The sequence below is a fragment of the Coregonus clupeaformis genome, chromosome 36 (assembly GCF_020615455.1).
Source record: "Coregonus clupeaformis isolate EN_2021a chromosome 36, ASM2061545v1, whole genome shotgun sequence".
Lineage (NCBI taxonomy): Eukaryota > Metazoa > Chordata > Actinopteri > Salmoniformes > Salmonidae > Coregonus > Coregonus clupeaformis.
In genome coordinates, this window is record NC_059227.1 from 9,497,927 (window position 1) to 9,520,336 (window position 22,410).

Below are 22,410 nucleotides of genomic sequence, written 5' to 3' on the forward strand. Positions count from 1 at the left end.
GACTGCCTCAGCATTGCCGCTCATTGTCACGTAACCGGAGAGAAGGAGCACAGAGGATAGCAGAGCATGGCACACTGCTGGGGTCCGACCCCTGGGCTTGCTGGTTCATGACTGGTTAATAACATGACTAAAGCACAGGGCTTCTGCTTACCGCTAGGCAAGGTTGTCTGTAGCAGTGAGTGTTCCTGAGATGTGTCAATCAAAACCCCAAATTACAGGTTTTAATTACAGGGCTCTAAATGGCGGTTTGTCGGTGAGAATGTGCTCTGGAAATGCATCTCCTGCTTCCATGTGCAAAACAGAATGCTGGCTGCCTCCACCACAAGTCCTTTTTTGTTTTAATTCTCTGAGAATGTAAGATGTTTTTTAGAACTTCCTTTAAAGGCGGTTGGCGTTACATTTTAGCCTATTAACGCGAAAAGTTTCAGATAATTAACAGATCCCTTGAAAATTCCTATTACAATGCTTTATCAAAGTAAAGTAAACTTAAAACAAAGTCAATATATCATCAATAGCGATTGTTGTTTTTCCATATGCCCTGGTAGCTATACTCCGTCTGCTCTCTGTAGCCTTGCTCTCTGTAGCCTGTAGGTTTAGTTAGGGCTGGTGTAGGGAAGGGACCTGGGGCAACAGGACAGGCCTTTTAAAAGCTGGAGTCTCTCTCTCACTGACGTGGCTCACCGTGGAGAAATCCGATGGGTTCTGATATTGTAAACAGGTAAACAGGCCTGTAGAGTGATACATCTCCCTTTTTACTCCTTTTGTATAATTTGCTGTGATCGAAGTGGAAGTGATATTGTTGGGGGTTGGGTTAGTGCCTTGTAATTCCCATATACTGTATCTCTGTTTTGCCAGCAAAGTAATCACCAGACTGCTAATGAACGCTACGTATATACATTGCTTTATTTTTATTTAAATAATAAACAATCTATGTCATGTTACGTTTCCAGTAGCTTTACAATCATTGTTTTACTGTCCTTCATCTCTCCAAAGTGTCTACTTTGCTAAATTCCTGTCAAAGGGAATCCCTCAAACACATCACAAAGTGCCCCCCACCCACACATGTACACACATACTCAACCCACTCTGTGGCTGTGTGCTACTGTATAGTGAGGAAGCCAGAGGAGACCTCGCCCCGTCCAGTGCTGTGAATATTCATATCCGTTTCAATTCTGTCCCAGAAGGACCCCATAGATAAGGCCACACAGCCCTGCATTGGCAGATGGGTGTTATTAATTTCTCCCACATAAACTGGCCTTTGTATGTGACCTATAGAGCAGGTCAGAGAGACCACTAGAGAAATACACAAACACACAGAGACACTGCAGAAAGACAACTGTGAGAATAGGTTACACTTCCCCTATTCTCTTGGCTTCCACTTCCTCCCTGATAAGCTGTTGGCTGTTCAAGGAGTTAATTTCCTCACTAATTTCACACTCAGTTTCCTTGAATCATTCCTGTAGTTGTAGCCCATGGCGATTACCTTGTTGGCAACGGTGTCCAGTCCCAGCTGATCCAATGGCAGAGAAGCATGGCTGTGTGTGACTGCTGCATTGCATGCTGTAACTACAGTGGCCTGTTTCTGAACTCTGATTCAACTTGACCAACTTGATTGTGTTTCAATCGGGCTGAACTACCCAATGTTAGCTGTGTGTTTCCTTCCTATTACTTGGTGTGTGAACTCAAACGGTTGGTGTGTAGCATGTGTATTGGGCTGGCTTTACTGAAGGCAGGGCGGCCCCCCTTTTGAATGCCCTCGGATCAATTCCCTTGTTATGTCAGTCACTGATAGTCAGTCAATTAGCCCATGTCAGCTAACATTATTTATTTTCAATTTTATTACGGCCCCTCGTGATGAATTCAGATTTTTTTGTGTGCCCACACCCCATCAAAGTTGCCAATCCCTGACCTAAAGCATTAAGCTATTCTATTTGTGATTCCAGTCATAGGACATAGTTTCCAGTTAATTTACTGGTTCACTTTGCCTAAATCTAGATTCAGTTTGCTCAGAACATAATGATGCTTGAACTAACTAAGTTCATGAAGGTGCCTCATACTGTATGTGGGCAGCCAAAGGGTTAGGTACCCTGTCAAATAGGCTCAGCTGTGTACCACTAGTGTAGTTATCAATGCTGACAAATAGATATGAAATGGCATGTAAATGATTATTGTGGTACATTATTCTCTACATTGCCAGATTTATATATCAGTTTCCAAATTCTGAATTTAAAAGAATAGATGTTGGTGTATGATGGCAATTTTTTTTGTTTTAATTCTGTAACTTCCTATGTTTCCTGCTGTGTTTTGATATCAAACCGTCAATTTGAATCCATTTTAAATCTCAAAGATGTCCTCCTTTGGGGTTTCAGTGCACTTTCTTTCAACTTGTTTATGTTATAGTTGCAAAAAATGCTAATCTAACTATTTTTTAAGAGTGATTGAAGTGTCTGAGGACTGAATGCAGAGGTGAGTGATCTAACCAAAGTAGGCACTTTGCTGTCTTGTTTTCCTCCAAGAGTGACTTCTGGAGTCCCACTCGACAATAGCCCCAGTTTAGGTATACTACTTTAACTTTTTCTGTTTATCTCGTCTACAGACCAAAGTCCACAGCGACTGGATCCCTAAGTGCCAACGGGGTGCCAACAGAAGGTCTCGACTATGACAGATTGAAACAGGTATTCAGAGGAGACAAGTGAAAAATGACTGACTTGCTGTTTGCTGGCAGTACATTGGAGCTGTAGTATTTTACACAGCATACTACAGAGCCCTGAGAGGGTGTGTCCAATGACGGTGTCCCGTGCTGGGGCAATCCCTCCCTCCTCCCCTATGAATGAGCCTGTTAGATAAGTGTAAATTCTCCATATAACCTCCCTATCTGTGCACACAGCAGCAGCCTCAGTCAGAGACAGAGCAGTAACAGAGGAGTGACACTATGGGCTTACTAACAATCCTTCAGCTCTCTGGGACAGTATCTCTCATTGCTGTTTATAGTCACTGTTTTCCCCCATCTCACATGTCCAAAGTGCCTGAAGTTTGAAACAAGTTATTCGTTTTTCCACTGTATTTTGTCTCTTAGCTTGTCTTTCCAACCTTGTATTTTCAGGACATTCTGGACGAGATGAGGAAGGAGTTATCGAAGCTGAAAGAGGAACTCATTGATGGTAACTGATTGCTTGATGAACCTGATGCACATACTGCTCTGTAGTATGTGACAGGGCGTGGAACAAGTTCCTCAAAGCACAGGGCTGAGAGGAACCGCTTATGCTCAGTTGAGGCCTGCTATACCTTTGTCATCAGAGAATTAGCATCACACCATTCAAGCCACTGTTAAGATCATATCACAGCAAAGACAGCACAAAACACAATATAACTGTCATGTGGTCCTCTGTAGCTCAATTGGTAGAGCATGGCGCTTGTAACGCCAGTGTAGTGGGTTCGATCCCCGGGACCACCCATACGTAAAAATGTATGCACACATGACTGTAAGTCGCTTTGGATAAAAGCGTCTGTTAAATGGCATATTATTATATTATTATGTTGTTTGTCTGTCCACAGCCATCAGAGAGGAGCTGGGCAAGTCGAACACCGTGTAGAAGGATCTCACCTCCCTGTAAATTACACCCATTACTGGACAACTGAGACCGGGTAACTTCAGATGGGACAATATTATAAAGGAACGAACAAGGAAAAAAGTTTTAAAAGGTGGTGATGATGATAACAATAACCATATTAATACAGAAGACAGAGTTTGTGGGCGGAGCAGCGTCAGACGCACAGCTGGGGACGAGGGAGTGTGGGAGGCGTGTAGTATGAAAGCACTGCTGGCGTCCATCTTGTGAAGCCTGGCCATTGCCACCATTTTCCCGCAGCCTCACCTGGAGGACAGGACACAGTCTTAAAAGAGAAGTGACTGTCATTATGCAAAGATTTCTCTCTTTGTCGATAACACAAGAAAACAAGGAAAAGCAACAAATAAAAAACTAACTATATTGAACTGTATACTGTATTAACCATTGAAGTGTGAGAAATCAAACAGACAGCGGTCACACTAAGAATTGGAACGGTTGGTGCGCACTTGTGATTTCAAAGCAAAAAGGCACGTTTAGTGGGTGAGTGTTAAGTTTGGAGGCAGGAGGGGAGGGAAAGGGAAGTAGGACTCAGTTTCCCATAGGGCCATTGGAGGGAGCCTCTTGATGTGAATGAGGGACTGACTGGTGGACTTGGTATAGTCTACTGCTGCAGGACTCTGTAAAGCTTGTCTTCCTCAAATACTATTTTAAACTGAATATGTACAAAATAAGAAAAATATATATCTCCAAGTCTATCAATCGTCTGTTTTAATGTAAACCATGGCCATATCAAGTAGCTTAATCAAATATTTTCAAGATGGTCTGTCTTTTGGTCTGTTTGGCTTAATATCCGAATATCATTATCTTCTTTTTTCTATAGAAATGATCGCTATTACAAGCACCTGTACTGCATTTCTTATCACTGTTTCTATGTGTTGCAGGCTGATGAGACGGTCACAAAGGGTACATGCCTTTCTACAGTCAATCTTTGTAGCTCTTTACCAAACAACCTCTGTCAATTAGTGATGGTTAATAATGCTAAAATCACCATGACCAGATCTGGAACTATTTGAAATATCTGTACTGTTATTATGAACTGAACCTTTTTTCCCCTCTCCCTCTCATTTTCTGTCAAATGTTTGGTGCATGTAAGGCTTTGTACGGCGTTACTGCCACGAAGTTGCATTATTGTCTGTCAGTTTATAAGCAATAAATGTAGCATCTGGGTTGAATTTCCCCCACATGTTTTCCTTTAAATGTTCCTGTTCTTTTAACTCCACTCCAGCGCCCTGTTGAGGATGTGATAGTGATTCTGTACCTCCTTCTGTTCACTACTGTACATCCACCTCATAGATTCTAACTGTTCTGAAACAAATGGGTAGAGAATAGATGAGATGGACAGACCCTCCCTGTTTATAGCCATAATGTACTTAATTTACTGAGGTATGCCATTCATTTTTAAAATCATGGTACTCATGGTATTTTGTTTTATGATTCAAGGATGCTGTATCTTTTTATCAATATTGCAGCTAAATTGTAGTTATTCTCTTTTTTTTTTTTTTTTTTTTTTGCATAGAAAATAAATACAAAACTAGTAATGAAAAAATACGAGGGACACCCCAGAAATGAGTTTGTCGGCATGACGTATCTGCATACATGCTTGTGCCATTCAGTGTTTTACTTGTGCTTAATAATTATTTGTAGCATTTCGGTTTGCCTTTATTTCCTCCCCTATAGTATGAAGTTCTGATAATGGCATACTGCTTTCGCCCTTTGATTGACTTATTTGTTCATATGGGAATGGCTACTTTCTATTGAAAATGTTTTCTTTTCAAAGCTATTTTCTTTTTGATTTCCTAAAAATCTCGATGTACAATCAACTGAGAGAAACCAGGTCAACCTGAGACTAGTGTAAAAGAAAGAACTGTCTTCAATGTAAAACTCTATTGCTTCTATTCTCTTGACTTGCTGGTAAGGGGATCGACTTTGATCAGGGTTCTGTCATGGCAACAGCTGAGGGGTGGTGGTGACTGAGCAATCTTCACAACACTCCCCTTGTGAGTGTTTTGCTCAAACACAAATTATTTCATTCTCATTCTCTCTGAATCAAAGCATTGGAAGGTTTGTACAGAAGAGTGTTTACAGCATCGATTGCACTTTATAAACCCATAGAAATTCATGATACTATGATGAACCTGCTTACAAGATGCAGCCATCGCCAATAGTGTGGCTATCTCACCAAAGGTTTCAGCTACAATCTCCTCCTACACACGTCACACTCTGCTGAGACGCCTTTTGTTTTATCATTGTCAAGAGAAAGGGAGATATCGATATATCGAGTCCTTGGTTTGGGGAGTGAAACATTCTAATCAAGGATCATTCAGATCTACATGGATAATTCTGTTTGTGATCTTCATGGTTTGTGCCTTGTTCTGAAGTTACATTTAATATGTCAAAGATTTTAAAAGACTAGTAATAATTCTAGGAAGTGTCATAATCTCACACATGATCATTGTTTTGTTTTTTTGCATCCTGGTATAGTTATTTTTAAAGGGAGAATGAAGTTATCTGTTACAAAGTACAATTGAACCCAGAAATTGTGTATTTTCCTCATGCCATTTGTATGTTACAGAGCAGTTTATGTTACATGGTCTAGGTTCTTGGCGCTTGGGAAATCTGAAAATGTATATATCCTCTACAGCAGTGGAGGCTGCTGAGGGGAGGACGGCTCACAATAATGTCTGAAACGGATCGACTGGAATGGCACCAAACCATGTGTTTGATGTACTGATACATTCCACCAATTCCACTCCAGTCATTACCATGAGCCCATCCTCCCCAATTAAGGTGCCACCAACCTCCTGTGCTCTACAGTGACATTTTTGTCCCCAAAATCAGATTTTTCCATCTACTGAGGGAACCGAAGCTGGTGGACATATTAAGAATATGCAGCAGAAATTCAACTGAATGTCTCTGAAATTCATTTATCAGTTTCCTTTTTATTATTTTATCATTCACATTGTACCATACCGTTCTCATGTTAATTAGAATTTTCTTACATGCTAACATTGTTTTGTTTGAGCGAATGAAATAAAAAAAATTGCAATACTTGATTAAAAAGTAACTTTGTTTTGTGTGGTGTTCAATTGATATTGTTTCAGTAACTAATTCTTAACTTTTTAATCTGGATATTTCTCTCCTGCTGTGGGACAGGATGTGAAGCACAGGAGCCCTGAGACTGATCTGAAGAGTTACGAGGCCATACATGGACTTGTGCTGCATCAGCGGTTTCTCTCACAGAGCTCTTCTCAGCCTTTGAATATAACTTGTTGTTTATATCCGCACCAAAGAGAATGTGTGGGAGATCATACCCATGTTACATGCAGGGCATTCATGAAATATTAAACAACAATGATTCAGCAGAAATACTGAAATTGAGCTTAGGTGAACACCTTGGACTTGTCTTGTCTCATGGTGATTATAAGCATTGTTTTACTCTTTGTTATCAGTGTTGAATACTTTACAGATGTTGGGTATAAAGAGGTCATTACTGTATAGGAATTTGTCATAAGACTGCACTTGCTATACAACTGTCCCCTCATGAGTTAGTCACTGCCTTAGCCACTTGTTCCTTAAGTAGGTCTAGGGAATTCCCAGCAGGCCTATTCCTAGTAGCAGACCAATAACATTGGATGTTACATTACCCCCTATTTCACACCCCATTAGCAGGGAACGTATCTGCGCCTCAGGTTTTGCGCCCTTCTACAGCCACAGGTTAGCTGAGGCGAACAGGAAGAGGCAGGACTAACTGAAAATGAAGCAGAGAAATCTCTGACTGTTGCCCATACTATTTTTAACCCCTCACACAGTTTCTGTCTGAACCCAAGCCTATGTCCATTACAAAGCGCAGCCAATCATCTGCATCTTGTTTTGCAGCTTCTTTTCACAGGGGTAACAAGATCTCACAGTGGGAGTCTACTACTGTGTGCGGTTGTTTGCAACATAATGAACAGTAGAAAGACGTTTCCTGGAGGAGTGTCTGAGAAATCTGCCAGTCCATCTGCAGTTCATTTGTGCCGGAGTAGAGAGAAGGCTCTGCAGGGGCGGAAACTGCTGTAAGACAGGAAGATAGACTAAGCAGCTGCTTGGCTTCATGACCTCAGAGAGCGGGCTGAGAAAACGCTGTAATTGGGCTGTAGAGTTTGTTTGAATTTTCAAAATCTTTTTTTATTTCCTGCCAGTCATGAAATGACTGTAGGTGTGTGAACTGTGAATTGTGACATCTGTTTTGACTTTACATTATAACTGACTGCTGAGATACATAAGATATGTTTTATGATAATCATCCTTCGTAATCGTGTGTGTTTAATATTTCTTCGCAATGTCTCGACTCCTTGAATGTGGTTTTGCAATCACTCTCTAAGCCTATGAAGCAACATCCTACATTGAATTGTACAATGTGAGGTCAGTTGGATAAATCAGAGCTTCATAGAGGGGATGGCATAGCACCATGTTACAGCTGGTTTGGAATGTTGAAAGCAACTCCTGCAACAAGATGTTGATGTGAACTTAAACTCATATAAACCTTGCATTTGGTAGATAGTGTCACTGGTTCTGCACTGTTTTCAGCTCAGACAGATGAATTAACAATAAGATTCAATTAGATTCAACATCTACTGAGGTCTAGAATGCATGAGCACTTTAGAATTTTAGAAAGTTTAACAAATGTGTTGGTGAGCTGTGCTGTCTGTTTATATTTTTCCACAATTTTTTAAATTAATGGCCAGTAACAAAGTTATTTATTACATGATACACATTTATTTACAGATTTCTGGATTTCAATCGTTGATAGTTACTTTTTAAATTCAATACAATTTTAAATAACCTTTAATGACCAACTGTAATCAGTTTACTTTTTTTTATTAACAAATTGTTGTAAATGCTCTACAATTTACCACATAAATCAAGGAAGTGCTTGTATGATATCATAGCATTTTCCATGCATCAATAATGTAATTAATAATTAATCAATTTAAACATGTTCATTTTTTTTTAAACAAAGATTATCTCCCATACAATAATAAATAAATAAAATCCTCCATTTTGTCTGACGCTTGTAGAAATCTGATGGCACATGACACATGAGTTGGGATCACTGAGGTATACTGGCAACCAGTCTAGAAATCTGACACCGTCAACAAGAAAGCGGTAGGACAAGCCGGTTACAACCAATCCGCACTCTGTTAAAATCCTCTATCGACCAATCAGAAAATGTAATAATTTAAAAAGAAAAGCTTTGTAGCCAATCAGCGAGCTTCGCGCCATCATAGACTGGTGGGCTTCGCGGATAGAGGGAGGGAGAACGCGCTCTACGTTCAGCTACGGATTTTACAAATATACCTAGCTATATTTTTGTTCCACGTTTTTAACGGGATACGTATCTTATTTTCCTAATTGGAGTCGTACGTGTTATCTAAAGGTAATATGGTTTTATGCATATTTACCATTTATTGTGCATACATGTGATCACTTTTTAAATGTCTTTGTTGAGAACTTGGCCGCTAGCTAACGGGTTTTCTTGTGTGTTTTTGTGTTGCGTGGGGTCAGCTAGCTAGCTACGGTAACCACTGCAGCTGAGCGTATTTTGCTAGCTAACAACTTATCTTTTATTTTATAGAAGTGGCTAACTTTGTTTTGCCGCTACACATTCAGCTATTTTACACATGTTTATGCGTCGGTGCAGTGTTTACAGTTGCAAAAACGTAAACATGCCCTGAAACATAGCTGGCTAACGTTAGTTAACCCTATACCAATGACCGACCGTTGATGACATCATTGATGTGCCTGGTCGCCGAGTTAAGTTAGCCTGCTACTAGCTAGCTAGTTAGGTCAACATTACCAACGAAGGTTTGAATTTATGACGTTTTCCCTCCATCCCGCTATCACTTGGAGCTATTTATTGTCATTAAAGGAGCAGATACATTCGAGCAATTTTTACCATGTTACTTTTTGCACATTGATTCATATTTTGGGTTGCCCCTTTTGATAGTTGACGTAAGTTAGCTTAGCTACAACGTTCTGATTACTCTTCCAGTTCAATGTTATGACTAGCTAAAATGGCTAACTACTGTTAGATAGGTCATTTTTTAATTAGATTATGTTCGTTTTTTTGTTGCTCACTTTCTTATTTTTCTGGCGAACTAGCTAGCTATAGATAGCTCTGTGAATGTTTGGTTGGAGATATATTTAGCTGTCTACATTTTTGCAGATTAAAAATATATATATTTCTAAAGTAACTTTACACTTTAGTAGTCTAATTCTAGGGGAATATGTTCAACACTGACTTGCGAGCAACATCCATCATTCAGTCACATCATCAATGAAGCTGGCTTAGCTAGATGGATGACCAAAAAAACTGGCGGCTGAACTTCTCTAACGTTAATGAACTCCTGGCGGGGGCTGGGTGAATTTACTTTCTATAAAACCAATTACAAACTCCCATTAGAGTATTGTGAACAATTAATTGAAACTACTTTACTTTTGGATGTTGTATTTAAAAGGCTGTGTGCCCGAGGTATGACACAAAAGGCAGGGGCTAACTTTCAAAGCTCCACCCACATCATACAGCGCATCCTTTCATCTTTCCTGGAGTAGTGAACCTTGTCAGCATCGTTTAGCTATATCTTTCACCATATGGAATTCAACAGGGACGCCAGGACACCAGCACAGAGCCTTTTGGTGTGTTGGTATTCATTAATGGAGATGTTATGGAATGTGCTTTACTAGATTAGTGACAGCTATGACGGATCGATTAGTGGGCTCACTGTACTCTGCTTCTATTTATAGTCTGTGGGCCATTAGGAAAATGATACTTTTTAAAATATTTTTTTATGCATTTCAGCAGCTGTGGTGTACCGTTTTGACTTATATTAGATTACAAATATGACCCAGGCCAGTGCTGAGTAGTTGATTGTGGTCATTACAAGGACAGAGCTGTGGAATTCCAGTGGACTTGGGCAGTAGTAGGGAATATATGTCAGGCATTTCACATCTATTTTTCCCTCTATTTAAATAATATCTGCTTTGATGAGGAACTATGTTTTCATAGTGTGTGTAATGTGTATTGAAATAGACAGTTTGTGGCAAAAAATATCTGGCTTTAACTTGTTGATATGACATGTTGGTTTAAGGGTAGACATAGAAGCACAACTTCCAATGTCTGTCAAACTTCTAAAATGCATTTTTTGATGTTACCTGACTGTTACTGGAATCCAGTGTACAAAGGCTATTGAAAGAGTGACAAAGGGGGCTGGAGTGGCAATGTCGAGTTTAAAACTACATAGTTAAACCTAGTGGGGACAGGCACGTCAGCACTTCTGTGAGCTCCGCAGCCCCTTCCATACCGCTGACCTCACTGCTCCATTGTGTCAAGCCTTACACGCGTCTGTCCCTCTTTACATTTTCTTAATGCACACTGTAAATGTCTCATCTAGCCTAATCCACCCACGCCAAAGTCAAGTAGAGCCACTGGAGCACGTGTTTGGGGAAATGTTCTAAAGGAGCTTTCTCCTCCATCGTGGATGGTTTTGATATGCACATCCGACTCATTTGAAAAAATTGTATCTAACCTGATAGGCCTATTTATAATTTGCTGTCTTTGTTGAATTTATCAGGGTAAAGTGAAAGAGAACAGAAGCAGCATGTCTCAACTCTGAAATAATATTTTCAGTCTTAGTTCAATGACTCAAAACCCTCTTGTATTTCCCCTGTGCTCTCTCTCGCTCTCTGTCAGGTAAATGAGGATGCCGAGTATCAAGTTTCAGAGTGGGGACACAGTGATGGGCCGCTGGCCCGGCAGCAGCCTGTTCTACGAGGTCAAGGTGCTGAGCTACGATGCCAAGAGTCAGCTCTACACTGTTATCTACAAGGACGGCACTGAGCTGGAGCTCAGAGAGGCTGACATGAAGGTAGGACCACTATCTATCTCCATGGCAACCATGTCACTGAAGACATGACTCAGATGAATATCAATGTCACATAATATGACTTCTCAGTTGGATGGTGTTTTTATACCTTGAGAATGTTCAGACATTTTGAGTTTATAATTTTATGGTAGTGCATAATCAAATGTTATTATCCTTTTATGATAAGTTGATTGGTGCTGGCCTTTTACAATTCAGTTATGTAAAAGCTATGTAATAATATGTTGTAACCTTGCTAAATGCTGTAATTTATGTTGTTCCAGAATCCCACTGGGTTCAAACCAAGCCGTCGCTCTCGTTCTCGCTCACGCTCCCCGTCGCGGCGGCGCAGTCGCTCCCGTTCCCCGGCCAGGACTACCAGGCGCTCCTCGTCACGCACTGTCAGCGGCACCTTCATCGCGGAGACCCACACCGCACGCAAGGAGCCCAAACTGAAAGAAGCGCTAGAGGTCAGACTCATCCCTGTGGTGAGGAACGTGATGGCACACTCATTGCTGGGATTTAGAATGGCTTTTCGTTTTTAAAAATTGCTCTACTGATGTTTGTTTGCTGCATGTGTTTGTGTATTCAGGATGCCCTGTAAAATGTATAACCTCAGAGAGAGCATTATTTGATAGATCAAGCATTGGCTAATAATGGTGTAATAAACCCGTATTTTAACGTAGTGTGAGTTAACCACTTATAGTATTAATTCGGTGGGTCCATGTTTGTGTAGACATGCCTCTGTTTTTCACTATTGTTGGTCATCAGGTTCCTTTTTCTGCATGTTGATGTTTTTGCTTCCTTCACTCCATTTTCATTTACCACAGGCAAAGCCAGTTGAAAACAATAGCAACAATAAGCATGAAAATAAAGAGGGAAATGATACTTCTGACAAAGTCAACGAGGTGAGACTTCCAGATATGTACTTTAGGAATACCTACTTTTTTAGTTTCTGTCAATCCATAATTATCGCAATGCTCCTAGAACAAAATACATGTTTGTGTTAGGCTGTAAGCAAGATTAACCAAAGTCATGGAATTAGGCAACAGAACATTCCCTAGCTGTAAAGTCGGCTTTTAGGTATAGGAATGTCATGATGCATGCATGTTGTACCTCCTGTATGTTAGGAGGACTGCATGGGGGAGTCAGCCTGTACAAAGCCCCAGCTGACTGATCCACACACACCACTTAGTGTCTTGCTAATGTTCCATCAGTCAGTCACATGCTGTTTGAACATGTGCTGCCTCTTTTCTCTGCTCTCCTCAGAGGTTATGAGATCTTCTCATTGCAGCTTATGTGGATTTTGATCATAGTTGATGTTAAACAAATACCAAGACTTTGGCTATCAGTATGCTCATGACATATAACTCTGCCAACCTAGTAGTAAAACCAAACAATGGTTTATGGTGGTATTTCCTGCTATAACAAGATACGTCTTCACTTGTCCTTTAATAGCAGATGCACATCTAAAGATAATTTGCGTGGCAAATAGAATGGATGTGCATGACAAGAAAGCTCATAGTGTCTGCCTGTCACTGAATTCACTGGCTTTGCATCATAGATTGGGGCCTGTATAGTGAAACATAGCACCTTTATTATAGTCTTACTGTTTATATTTCGCTATAGTATTTTCCCCATGTTTGTCGGACTTGTAAAACAGTAAGGCCTGTAGGCTACATCAAATTCACAAGCTCCATTGACCCTCGTTTTAGACTCAGGCATTCATGCTGTGTCTGCCCCCCTGCCCTCTTAAGCGTCTATCAACCAGAACATGTAGGTGTACACACAGCAGTGTTATAGAATATTTGACTGTTTGCTGTCATACTTTTTGAATTCTGAGCATGGCTCAAGCAATTTCTCCAACTGTCAACATGTTCAAATTAATACAGGACGCGTAGGCTATGTTGGTTGGGAATTTGGGTGGTTGCAGATTCATGCTATGCGTCCCCCGAAGACGGTGGTGTCACAATGAGACGCCGGACTATCACGTCTGTAGACTCTGAATTACACCCCCCTCATCTCACCAGCCGTGTGAGGCCCAACTTAGTTTATTCTACGATAACCTCCCCCATAAGCTCAAGTCACTGTGGGTTAGACATGTTGTTCATGTCTGTGTAAATAAATACTACCACTCAGCCTGTCCCATGTGTGTCTACCTCCAGAAGCCTGCAGATGTGGAGACAGATAAGAAAATAGTAGAGAGCCGCTACAACTTGAGACGCAGGAAGGATGACGGTGATGCCAAGCCAGCCGAGCAGACAGAGGAGGTTGAGCAGAAGCCTGCAGTAGCCACAGCCCCCATCACCACGGAGCTGGAGTTTGGAGGGAGGCTAGGTGAGGAACTGAGAAATGTGGTTGCTATGCCTATCACATCTTGTCATGTGCTGGATAGAGTGAGGAAAAAAAGAATGGTGCTAGTCTGCACACTGTTATGCCAATCAAATTGCACTAGGGTGCTAGTCTGCATTCGCCTGGGTACCTTCTGTTTAGCTAACATTCCACTCCTTGTACTCTGTGTCATATGCCAAAGATGTTTAGTGTGGCAAGGAGTGGAATGATAGCTAAACAGACTGGTACCCAGACTAAGTCTGTATATCGTTTGACAAGAATGTATTTCTTGATGGACGGTAACAGGGTAAACATAAGTCAGACATTTGGAGAAGGGCCAGGCTGACTTCCCTTGGCTCCAGTCACTCAGTGTCTTTTTCCCCCTGTATTTGCAGGAGTGTTCTGCATGACGCTGCTCCTGCCTGCGACGGTGTTGGGCCTGATGGTGGTATGCGGTCAGAAGGATGCTAGCCTGATGAGCTCCCCCCCTCTGCCTTCCCTGGACTCCCTGTGGGACCTACAGGTGTTTGGCATCGTGGTCCTCTGGTTGCTCTTCCAGGCCCTGCTCTACGTGCTGCCTGTCGGAAAGGTAACAGGATCACCCACCCCCTCACTGCTCTGTTGGCACACATGTAGAATCAGCTTACCCTCTCCAAATTCTGTTGTAGTCATTGTGGAGAGAAAAAAAGAACTGAACCGTAGACGATTGTCTAGTGGCGCAACTGCGTTCTTAGAATTTCTACTACTCCCACCTCCTCAAACTGTACACACACTGGCAAATACACACACCAACACCCCCCTGAGAGTACAGGCAGTACACATGACTCCCATCTGTGACCTGGACAGAGCACATGACCGGCGCTCACATCTAATTTCTGCTCATTAGCCGGAGCAGAGGATAGAAATTAGATTAATCAGCGGGAGTAGGCTACGGTCCACGCTGGAACACTACAGGAGAGAATGGGACATTTCGTTCCTATTTTCATCTCCTGATCTTCCTTTTGAAAACCGTTGAAGCACCCTTGTCTTTTTGAGAATGTATGAAACTTTCACCATATGGCTCCCATGAAATTGCATGATCTCTGGGTCTGGGAAACATTAGTAAAAGGGATACTGTACAAAAAGTAACCTGTCCTATCTACATTATCCCTCTCAGATAATGTATTTCCTGTACACTGTATTTCCTGTAAGGTTGAATGAATGTCCAACCTGTGTGCTTTTGTCCCCAGGTTGTGGAAGGAATGCCCCTGAAGAATGGAGACAGGCTGAAGTACAGAATGAATAGTGAGGCATTCCTGTCCCCCCCCTTTTTTTCTTCTTCTCATTTCGAATGAATTAATTGAGATTAACTAGTCCGTTACCCCCAGCACTTTGATATCTGTAGTAAAGCACTATGCCAATGTATTTCATTAACATATAAGTCATGTAAGGAAACTAGGAAATACCTTTTGGTTGAGGAACTTCCTGTGTATTAACCCTGTATGTCTCCCTCTCCTCCGCCACCAGCCCTCCATGCCTTTGTGCTGACGGTGGCAGCCCTGGGGGCTGCAGTGCACCAGGAGGTGGACCTCAGCTACATTCACAACCACTTCCTCCAGCTGGCTGTGTCTTCCCTGCTCTGCTCTGTCCTGCTCAGTGTCTACCTGTACGTCCGCTCTCGCTGGGCAACCCAGGACCAGCTGGCCCCCGGAGGAAACTCTGGTGAGTGGGTGTGAATGGGGTGTTTGTGTGTAGTTGTCACTGGTAGACACACTTCTACAATCTGGGTCTGATTTGATTCGATGATATGGTTCTATTATGACATGGACCAGCATACGGTTAAGAGCAAATATGAATTGATCCAGAGCTATAGATGTATAGAAACAGCTTAAGTATCCAAATGTTCAATTGATTCTGACAGGAGAATGCATTCCAATCCTCAAGTTGCGAGCCGTATTGCTGTACTACCCGTTTGCATGATGATGCCTCACAAATGGTCTACATAATATGATTAATTTGTTCTTCTCACCTCCGCAGGGAGTGTGATTTATGACTTCTTCATGGGAAGTGAACTTAACCCCCGGATCAAAGGCTTTGATCTCAAATACTTCTGTGAGCTGCGTCCAGGATTGATTGGTTGGGTAAGTTTGTCTGTAGTGTACTGAAATGTTTCCATTAAAGTACATTTCAGCTGTATATTAGAGACAGTGTAAATTAGGCTGTTTATTTCCTCAAACACAACTGCAAAAACCAAAGAAGCTGTGTTCAGTTTCCCGTTGTGTTCATTACTCCCTTTAGTGGTAAAATCTAAAATGCATCAAATAAATCCTAAAATGATACTACTGTACATTTTGGAACTAGTTTGTCTATGTCTGAGTTTAACTGTCTGTTCAACGAGAGTGTTTAATCAGACCTGTGACATCTGTTCTGTTCTGTCCAGCTGGTGATCAATGCTGCCATGGCTCTGGCTGAGATGAAACTCCACCACCTGGACTACCCCTCACCAGCCATGATCCTGGTTAACTGCTTTCACCTGCTCTATGTGCTTGATGCCTACTTGCATGAGGTACAAAACCTGCTTTTTATTTCTGCCTGATGTTTTATTTAGTCAATTTATTTGGTTGTAATATAATGGTTGATTGTTGCTCCCCAGGAGGGTGTCCTGAGCTATATGGATATTACCCATGATGGGTTTGGCTTCATGCTGGCATTTGGAGACTTGATGTGGGTCCCCTTCACCTTCAGTCTCCAGGCCTACTACCTGGTTCACCACCCCAACCACCTCTCTCTGCCCTGGATCGTTGGCATCGTCACTCTCAATGGTTAGTCGGTAGTACTGACTTAGTACTCTGACCTTTAGTATTGGCATACGTTCATATTAGTCCTATATGTCGTCTGGGATATTATTTTTGTTGTACCAGTATGACATTTTGTTGTATGATTACCAGTATGACATTTTCTTTACATCATGTGTTACAGTCATTGGATTTTGCATCTTCCGTAAAGCAAACTCACAGAAAAACGCCTTCAGAAGAAATCCATCAGACCCCACATTATCCCGTAAGTCCTCAATCCCAGTATGTCTTATTCTAAACGTTATCCATTTGCAGGCTCCCTGCCTTGATAAAGGGATGGAGTTGTTGGACTCACTGTAACTCTGTGTTTTCTAGATCTGAAGACTATCCCTACTGCCACGGGGAAGAGTCTCCTGGTATCTGGTCTGTGGGGGCTAGTCCGTCACCCCAACTACCTGGGGGACCTCATCATGGCTCTGGCATGGTCCCTACCCTGTGGTGAGTGACGGCTAGTTCAGCTAGTTAATCAGTTATTCATAGTTACTTAGTTACCAGGTATTTCTTTCATTTGTTTTTTGTATGTATTTTTTTCGGAGTTGTGCTGACGAGGCACCAGAAACAGCCCAGTAAAGCTAACCATGTTTTGATAGGTGTATAGTGCTAAGATGAGATGATGTAGTGTAGGTTGACCTGTTGTGTTGTCTGTGGTTGCCCTGTAGGGTTCACCCACATCCTGCCATACTTCTATGTGATCTACCTATCCATCCTGCTGGTTCACCGGGAGGCCCGTGACGAGGCCCAGTGCAGGAGGAAGTACGGCTCGGCGTGGGATGACTACTGCCGAGAGGTCCGCTACCGCATCATCCCCAGAGTCTACTGAGGCCTACGCCACCTCTGTCCCCACTCCACGCCCTCCAGTTCTGCAAGCTTACAACTCATCACATGGCTGCATGAGTTCACAGAGAAAAAACTAGTTGTTTGAGAACATTAGAATTTTGGAAAGGGGGAAGCTTGATTCTTGGAAGTACCGCAGGAGCAGCTTTCTTTTGAAGTTTCGTGGTTTTAGGAAGGTAAACCCTCATTGGCTGGCTGAATTTGGTTAATGCCTTTGTTTAGAGAGAAAAAAGGTCAAAAAAATAAACCTCATATTCTGGTGAAGTGATGTATATATTTTTGTACATATACATTTTTTAAACTGAAAGATACCTGTTAACATAACATTGCATATTTGGTCTGTTTTAACGTTTTCTTTGCTCCCATATTCAAAGTATACAATATTTTCTGGGCTTTTATTTTGAAGTATTTTGTAATGATACCTTTCGTATACATTGCTTGTGTATATTGTGAATGATGGGATTGAAATGCTCTTTTTATTTTTTTTATCTGTACAGTTGACATAGGACTAATGTTCTCCCTCAGGACCATGACATTGTCATACAATTGCATTTAGAAGGTTTTTTTGGTCTTTAATATATGTATATTTTTTTATATAGAGATATGTAGCCTGGTGTTAACTGAGTGTAAAAAAAAAAATGGTATAAAATGCAATCTCTCATTTAAAACAAAGTCTATGATTTGGCTTTGCTTCCTCAGGTTCTGTCAAATTCCTCCCCAGTCCTCTGGATGGTAGTATTGCTTAGTTTAGCTCCTGTGATAGTCACAGTCACTGTTTCAGAGGGAAGACAACCCATATGTTATCAAATCCATATGCACATAATGTTATTTAAAACCATTTGAATCTGCAAGGGTGCTTACAGACAGTATCCATTCAAACACCACAAAACTTAAGTTATTCAAGACCTTAAAAAAAAAAGCTTAATAATTACATGATTTTTATGTTCCTTTATTTAGTATATTCACCAAGTTTATACTGTGACATTCTGCACAATGCTGTGTGGTGTGGTAGCCATCTGGCTACATTGGTGTTTTTATCCTGTGCATTCTCAAACCCAAACAAGTATTTTTGGAACCAGCTGTAGATTAACAGTATAGCAGCAATATGTTAACTAGAATATGTGGCATTTTATGCAACTGAATGCAATGTAAATATTCTAGATTTTTTATTTTTATCATGTTTTTAATTTTAAGTTAAATATACAAGTGATGATAGATATTATGTTTCACAAGTAGATATTTAAAGTTTCATTTGATTTTAACTGTTTGTTTTTAAGTTAATTGCCTGAATTACCACTAGCCATTTTTGTTTACAGCTAGATCTGCCGTTATTACTGACTCTGTCATCTGAGAAGATTTCTCATTGTGCAACATTCTGTACTCAACCTCTGTGTTTGGGGCGGATGGGACTGGTAACAATATCCTGTTTGGCTCATCTGGCAGTTTGTCAAAGCTAAAAGTTGGATGTAACTAAGACAATGGAAGAAGACCCAACGTTTTTTTTATCGTTCAATTCCGTTGGAGACAGATCGAACCTGTGACAGTGGCTGGAAAGCTCGCATTGTACAAACGTTTTGGCAAAAAAATAAAAGGTTTACACCTACATTATCCCATCATGTTATTCAGAGGTGTCAAACAATTCAACAGATACTGCACTGTGTGAATAGTCTCCTAGAAAGAGAAGACTAGTCAAAGTGAAACAGAACAATGGAAGGTAACTGGGAAAGTAAGCAATTCAACACAACTGAGATGCAGTCAGAGGGGACAGGCTGTCCTCTAAGTCAGGGATGGGCCTGACTGCCTGCTGAGCTGCAGATCCGGACAGGACCAGAGACTATCCCCCTGCTGCAGACCCACTGCCAATCAATTTGAGATTACTAAATCTTGTGACCCATCACACTGACTGCAGTGTGAAGGGGAGTAAATCCCAAAAATAATCTAAAAGGACAGTTTAGTGTTTGTTTTGCTCTCAGCACAACACCAAAGAAATGTACAGTTGATTCGGAAGTTTACATACACTTAGGTTGGAGTCATTAAAACTCGGTTTTCAACCACTCCACAAATGTCTTGCTAACAAACTATAGTTTTTACTTTGTGCATGACACAAGTAGTTTTTCCAACAATTGTTTACAGACAGATTATTTCACTTATAATTCAGTGGGTCAGAAGTTTACATACACTAAATTGACTGTGCCTTTAAATAGCTTGGAAAATTCCAGAAAATTATGTCATGGCTTTAGAAGCTTCTGATAGGCTAATTGACATAATGAGTCAATTGGAGGTGTACCTGTGGATGTATTTCAAGGCCTACCTTCAAACTCCGTGCCTCTTTGCTTGACATCATGGGAAAATCTAAAGAAATCAGGCAAAAATTGTAGACCTCCACAAGTCTGGTTCATTCTTGTGAGCAATTTCCAAACGCCTGATGGTACCACGTTCATCTGTACAAACAGTAGTATGCAAGTATAAACACCATGGGACCACGCAGCCATCATACCACTCAGGAAGGAGACGCGTTCGGTCTCTCAGAGATGAACGTACTTTGGTGCGAAAAGTGCAAATCAATCCCAGAACAACAGCAAAGGACCTTGTGAAGATGCTGGAGGAAACAGGTACAAAAGTATCTATATCCACAGTAAAACGAGTCCAATATCGACATAACCTGAAAGGCCGCTCAACAAGGAAGAAGCCACTGCTCCAAAACCGCCATAAAAAAGCCAGACTACGGTTTGCAACTGCACATAGGGACAAAGATCGTACTTTTTGGAGAAATGTCCTCTGGTCTTATGAAACAAAAATAGAACTGTTTGGCCATAATGACCATCGTTATGTTTGGAGGAAAAAGGGGGTAACTTGCAAGCCGAAGAACACTATCCCAACCGTGAAGCACAGGGGTGGCAGCATCATGCTGTGGGGGTGCTTTGCTGCAGGAGGGACTGGTGCACTTCACAAAATGGCTTAAGGACAACAAAGTCAAGGTATTGGAGTGGCCATCACAAAGCCCTGACCTCAAACCTATAGAAAATGTGTGGCTCAAGTTAAACAATTTAAAGGCAATGCTACCAAATACTAATTGAGTGTATGTAAACTTCTGACCCACTGGGAATGTGATGAAAGAAATAAAAGCTGAAATAAATCATTATCTCTACTATTATTCTGACATTTCACATTCTTAAAATAAAGTGGTGATCCTAACTAACCTAAAACGGAATCTTTACTAGGATTAAATGTCAGGAATGGTGAAAAACTGAGTTTAAATGTATTTGGCTAAGGTGTATGTAAACTTCCGACTTTAACTGTACATATAAAAGTCACATCTCTGCAGGTGTTTGGTAGCCTGGTCCAAGGTCTGATTGTGCTCTTGCCTACTCCATTCTTCATTGTTAAGCCAAACATATCATTGTTTGGCATGACAATGAGTGATGAGTTTCAACCTGGTCTCAGAGCATTTGGTATTATTCCGTACGTAAATCCGAGATGCTCCATTTGTATGATATGTTACGTTTGGTATGGTTACAGAAGGAGGTTGGTCGGGCGTATGACACGAACGTCTAGCAACCCACAGGTTGCGAGTTTGAAGCTCATCACGGACAACTTTAGCATTTTTGCTAATTAGCAACTTTTCAACTACTTGCTACTTTGCAACTACACTATATATACAAAAGTATTTGGACACCCGTTCAAATGAGTGGATTCGGCTAGTTCAGCCACACCCGTTGCTGACAGGTGTATAAAATTGAGCACACAGCCATGCAATCTCCATAGACAAACATTGGCAGTAGAATGGCCTTAATGAAGAGTTTAGTGACTTTCAACGTGGCACCATCATAGGATGCCACCTTTCCATCAGTTCGTCAAATTTCTGCCCTGCTAGAGCTGCCCCGGTCAGTTGTAAGTGCTGTTATTGTGAAATGATAACTTCTAGGAGCAACAACAGCTCAGCTGCGAAGTGGTAGGCCGCACAAGCTCACAGAACGGGACCGCCGAGTGCTGAAGCGTGTAGTGCGTAAAAATCGTCTGTCCCTGGTTGCAACACTCACTACCAAGTTCCAAACTGCCTCTGGAAGCAATGTCAGCACAAAAACTGTTCATTGGGAGCTTCATGAAATGGGTTTCCATGGCCGAGCAGCCGCACACAAGCCTAAGATCACCATGCGCGATGCCAAGCGTCGACTGGAGTGTTGTAAAGCTCACTGCCATTGGACTCTGCAGCAGTGGAAATGTGTTCTTTGGAGTGATGAATCACACTTCACCATCTGGTAGTCCGATGGACGAATCTGGGTTTGGCGGATGCCAGGAGAACGCGACCTGCTCGAATACCCAGTGCCAACTGTAAAGTTAGGTGGAGGAGGATTAATGGTCTGGGGCTGCTTTTCATGGTTCGGGCTAGGCCCCTTAGTTCCAGTGAAGGGAAATCTTAACGCTACAGCATACAATGACATTCTAGACGATTCTGTGCTTCCAACTTTGTGGCAACAGTTTGGGGAAGGCCCTTTCCTGTTTCAGCATGACAATGCCCCCATGCACAAGCGAGTTCCATACAGAAATGGTTTGTTGAGATCGGTGTGGAAGAACTTGACTGGCCTGCACAGAGCCCTGACCTCAAACCCATCGAACACCTTTGGGATGAATTGAAACGCCTACTGCGAGCCAGGCCTAATCGCCCAACATCAGTGCCCAACCTCACTAATGCTCTTGTGGCTGAATGGAAGCAAGTTCCAACATCTAGTGGAAAGCCTTCCCAGAAGAGTGGAGGCTGTTATAGTAGCAAAGGAGGGACCAACTCCATATTAACACCCATGAACTTGGAATGAGATGTTCAAGGAGCAGGTGTCCACTGTCCACATACTTTTGGTCATGTAGTGTACTTAGCATGTTTGC

At 41.6% G+C, this 22,410-nt stretch overlaps 2 protein-coding genes across 6 annotated transcripts in view; both read left to right on the top strand.

Moving 5' to 3' along the window:
• Window positions 1-5,136, top strand: part of enah (ENAH actin regulator) — a 150,871-nt gene extending 145,735 nt beyond the window's left edge. For all 3 annotated transcript variants that reach the window (XM_045211252.1, XM_045211251.1, XM_045211253.1), the window contains 3 exons: window positions 2,597-2,675; window positions 3,104-3,161; window positions 3,556-5,136. In XM_045211252.1, coding sequence (XP_045067187.1) covers window positions 2,597-2,675; window positions 3,104-3,161; window positions 3,556-3,593 — 175 coding nt within the window. In that variant the 3' untranslated portion in view covers window positions 3,594-5,136. The remainder of the gene's footprint in view (window positions 1-2,596; window positions 2,676-3,103; window positions 3,162-3,555) is intronic.
• Window positions 5,137-8,907: 3,771 nt separating this feature from the next.
• Window positions 8,908-19,132, top strand: lbr (lamin B receptor). 3 transcript variants are annotated; one of them, XM_041865077.2, is made up of 14 exons: window positions 8,908-9,048; window positions 11,362-11,536; window positions 11,815-12,018; window positions 12,361-12,438; window positions 13,696-13,867; window positions 14,257-14,450; window positions 15,091-15,145; window positions 15,368-15,562; window positions 15,878-15,981; window positions 16,281-16,406; window positions 16,494-16,662; window positions 16,820-16,900; window positions 17,011-17,133; window positions 17,355-19,132. In XM_041865077.2, the coding sequence occupies exons 2-14, from the start codon at window positions 11,366-11,368 to the stop codon at window positions 17,513-17,515; spliced, it is 1,833 nt and encodes a 610-aa protein (XP_041721011.1). In that variant the 5' UTR covers window positions 8,908-9,048; window positions 11,362-11,365; the 3' UTR covers window positions 17,516-19,132. The 3 variants fall into 3 exon arrangements, with proteins under 3 accessions (XP_041721011.1, XP_041721013.1, XP_041721012.1); XM_041865079.2 differs by having other exon boundaries at window positions 11,815-12,000; XM_041865078.2 differs by lacking the exon at window positions 8,908-9,048 and adding an exon at window positions 9,971-10,307.
• Window positions 19,133-22,410: the final 3,278 nt, after the last annotated feature.

What these genes read in the sequence shown, in the direction of transcription:
- lbr (XM_041865077.2), top strand. Translation starts at nt 11,366, where the DNA reads ATGAGGATGCCGAGTATCAAGTTTCAGAGTGGGGACACAGTGATGGGC. An exon ending in AGGTCAGACTCATCCCTGTG is followed by an intron (nt 12,019 to 12,360) that starts GTGAGGAACGTG and finishes CATTTACCACAG; the next exon opens with GCAAAGCCAGTTGAAAACAA. An exon ending in CTTCTGACAAAGTCAACGAG is followed by an intron (nt 12,439 to 13,695) that starts GTGAGACTTCCA and finishes GTCTACCTCCAG; the next exon opens with AAGCCTGCAGATGTGGAGAC.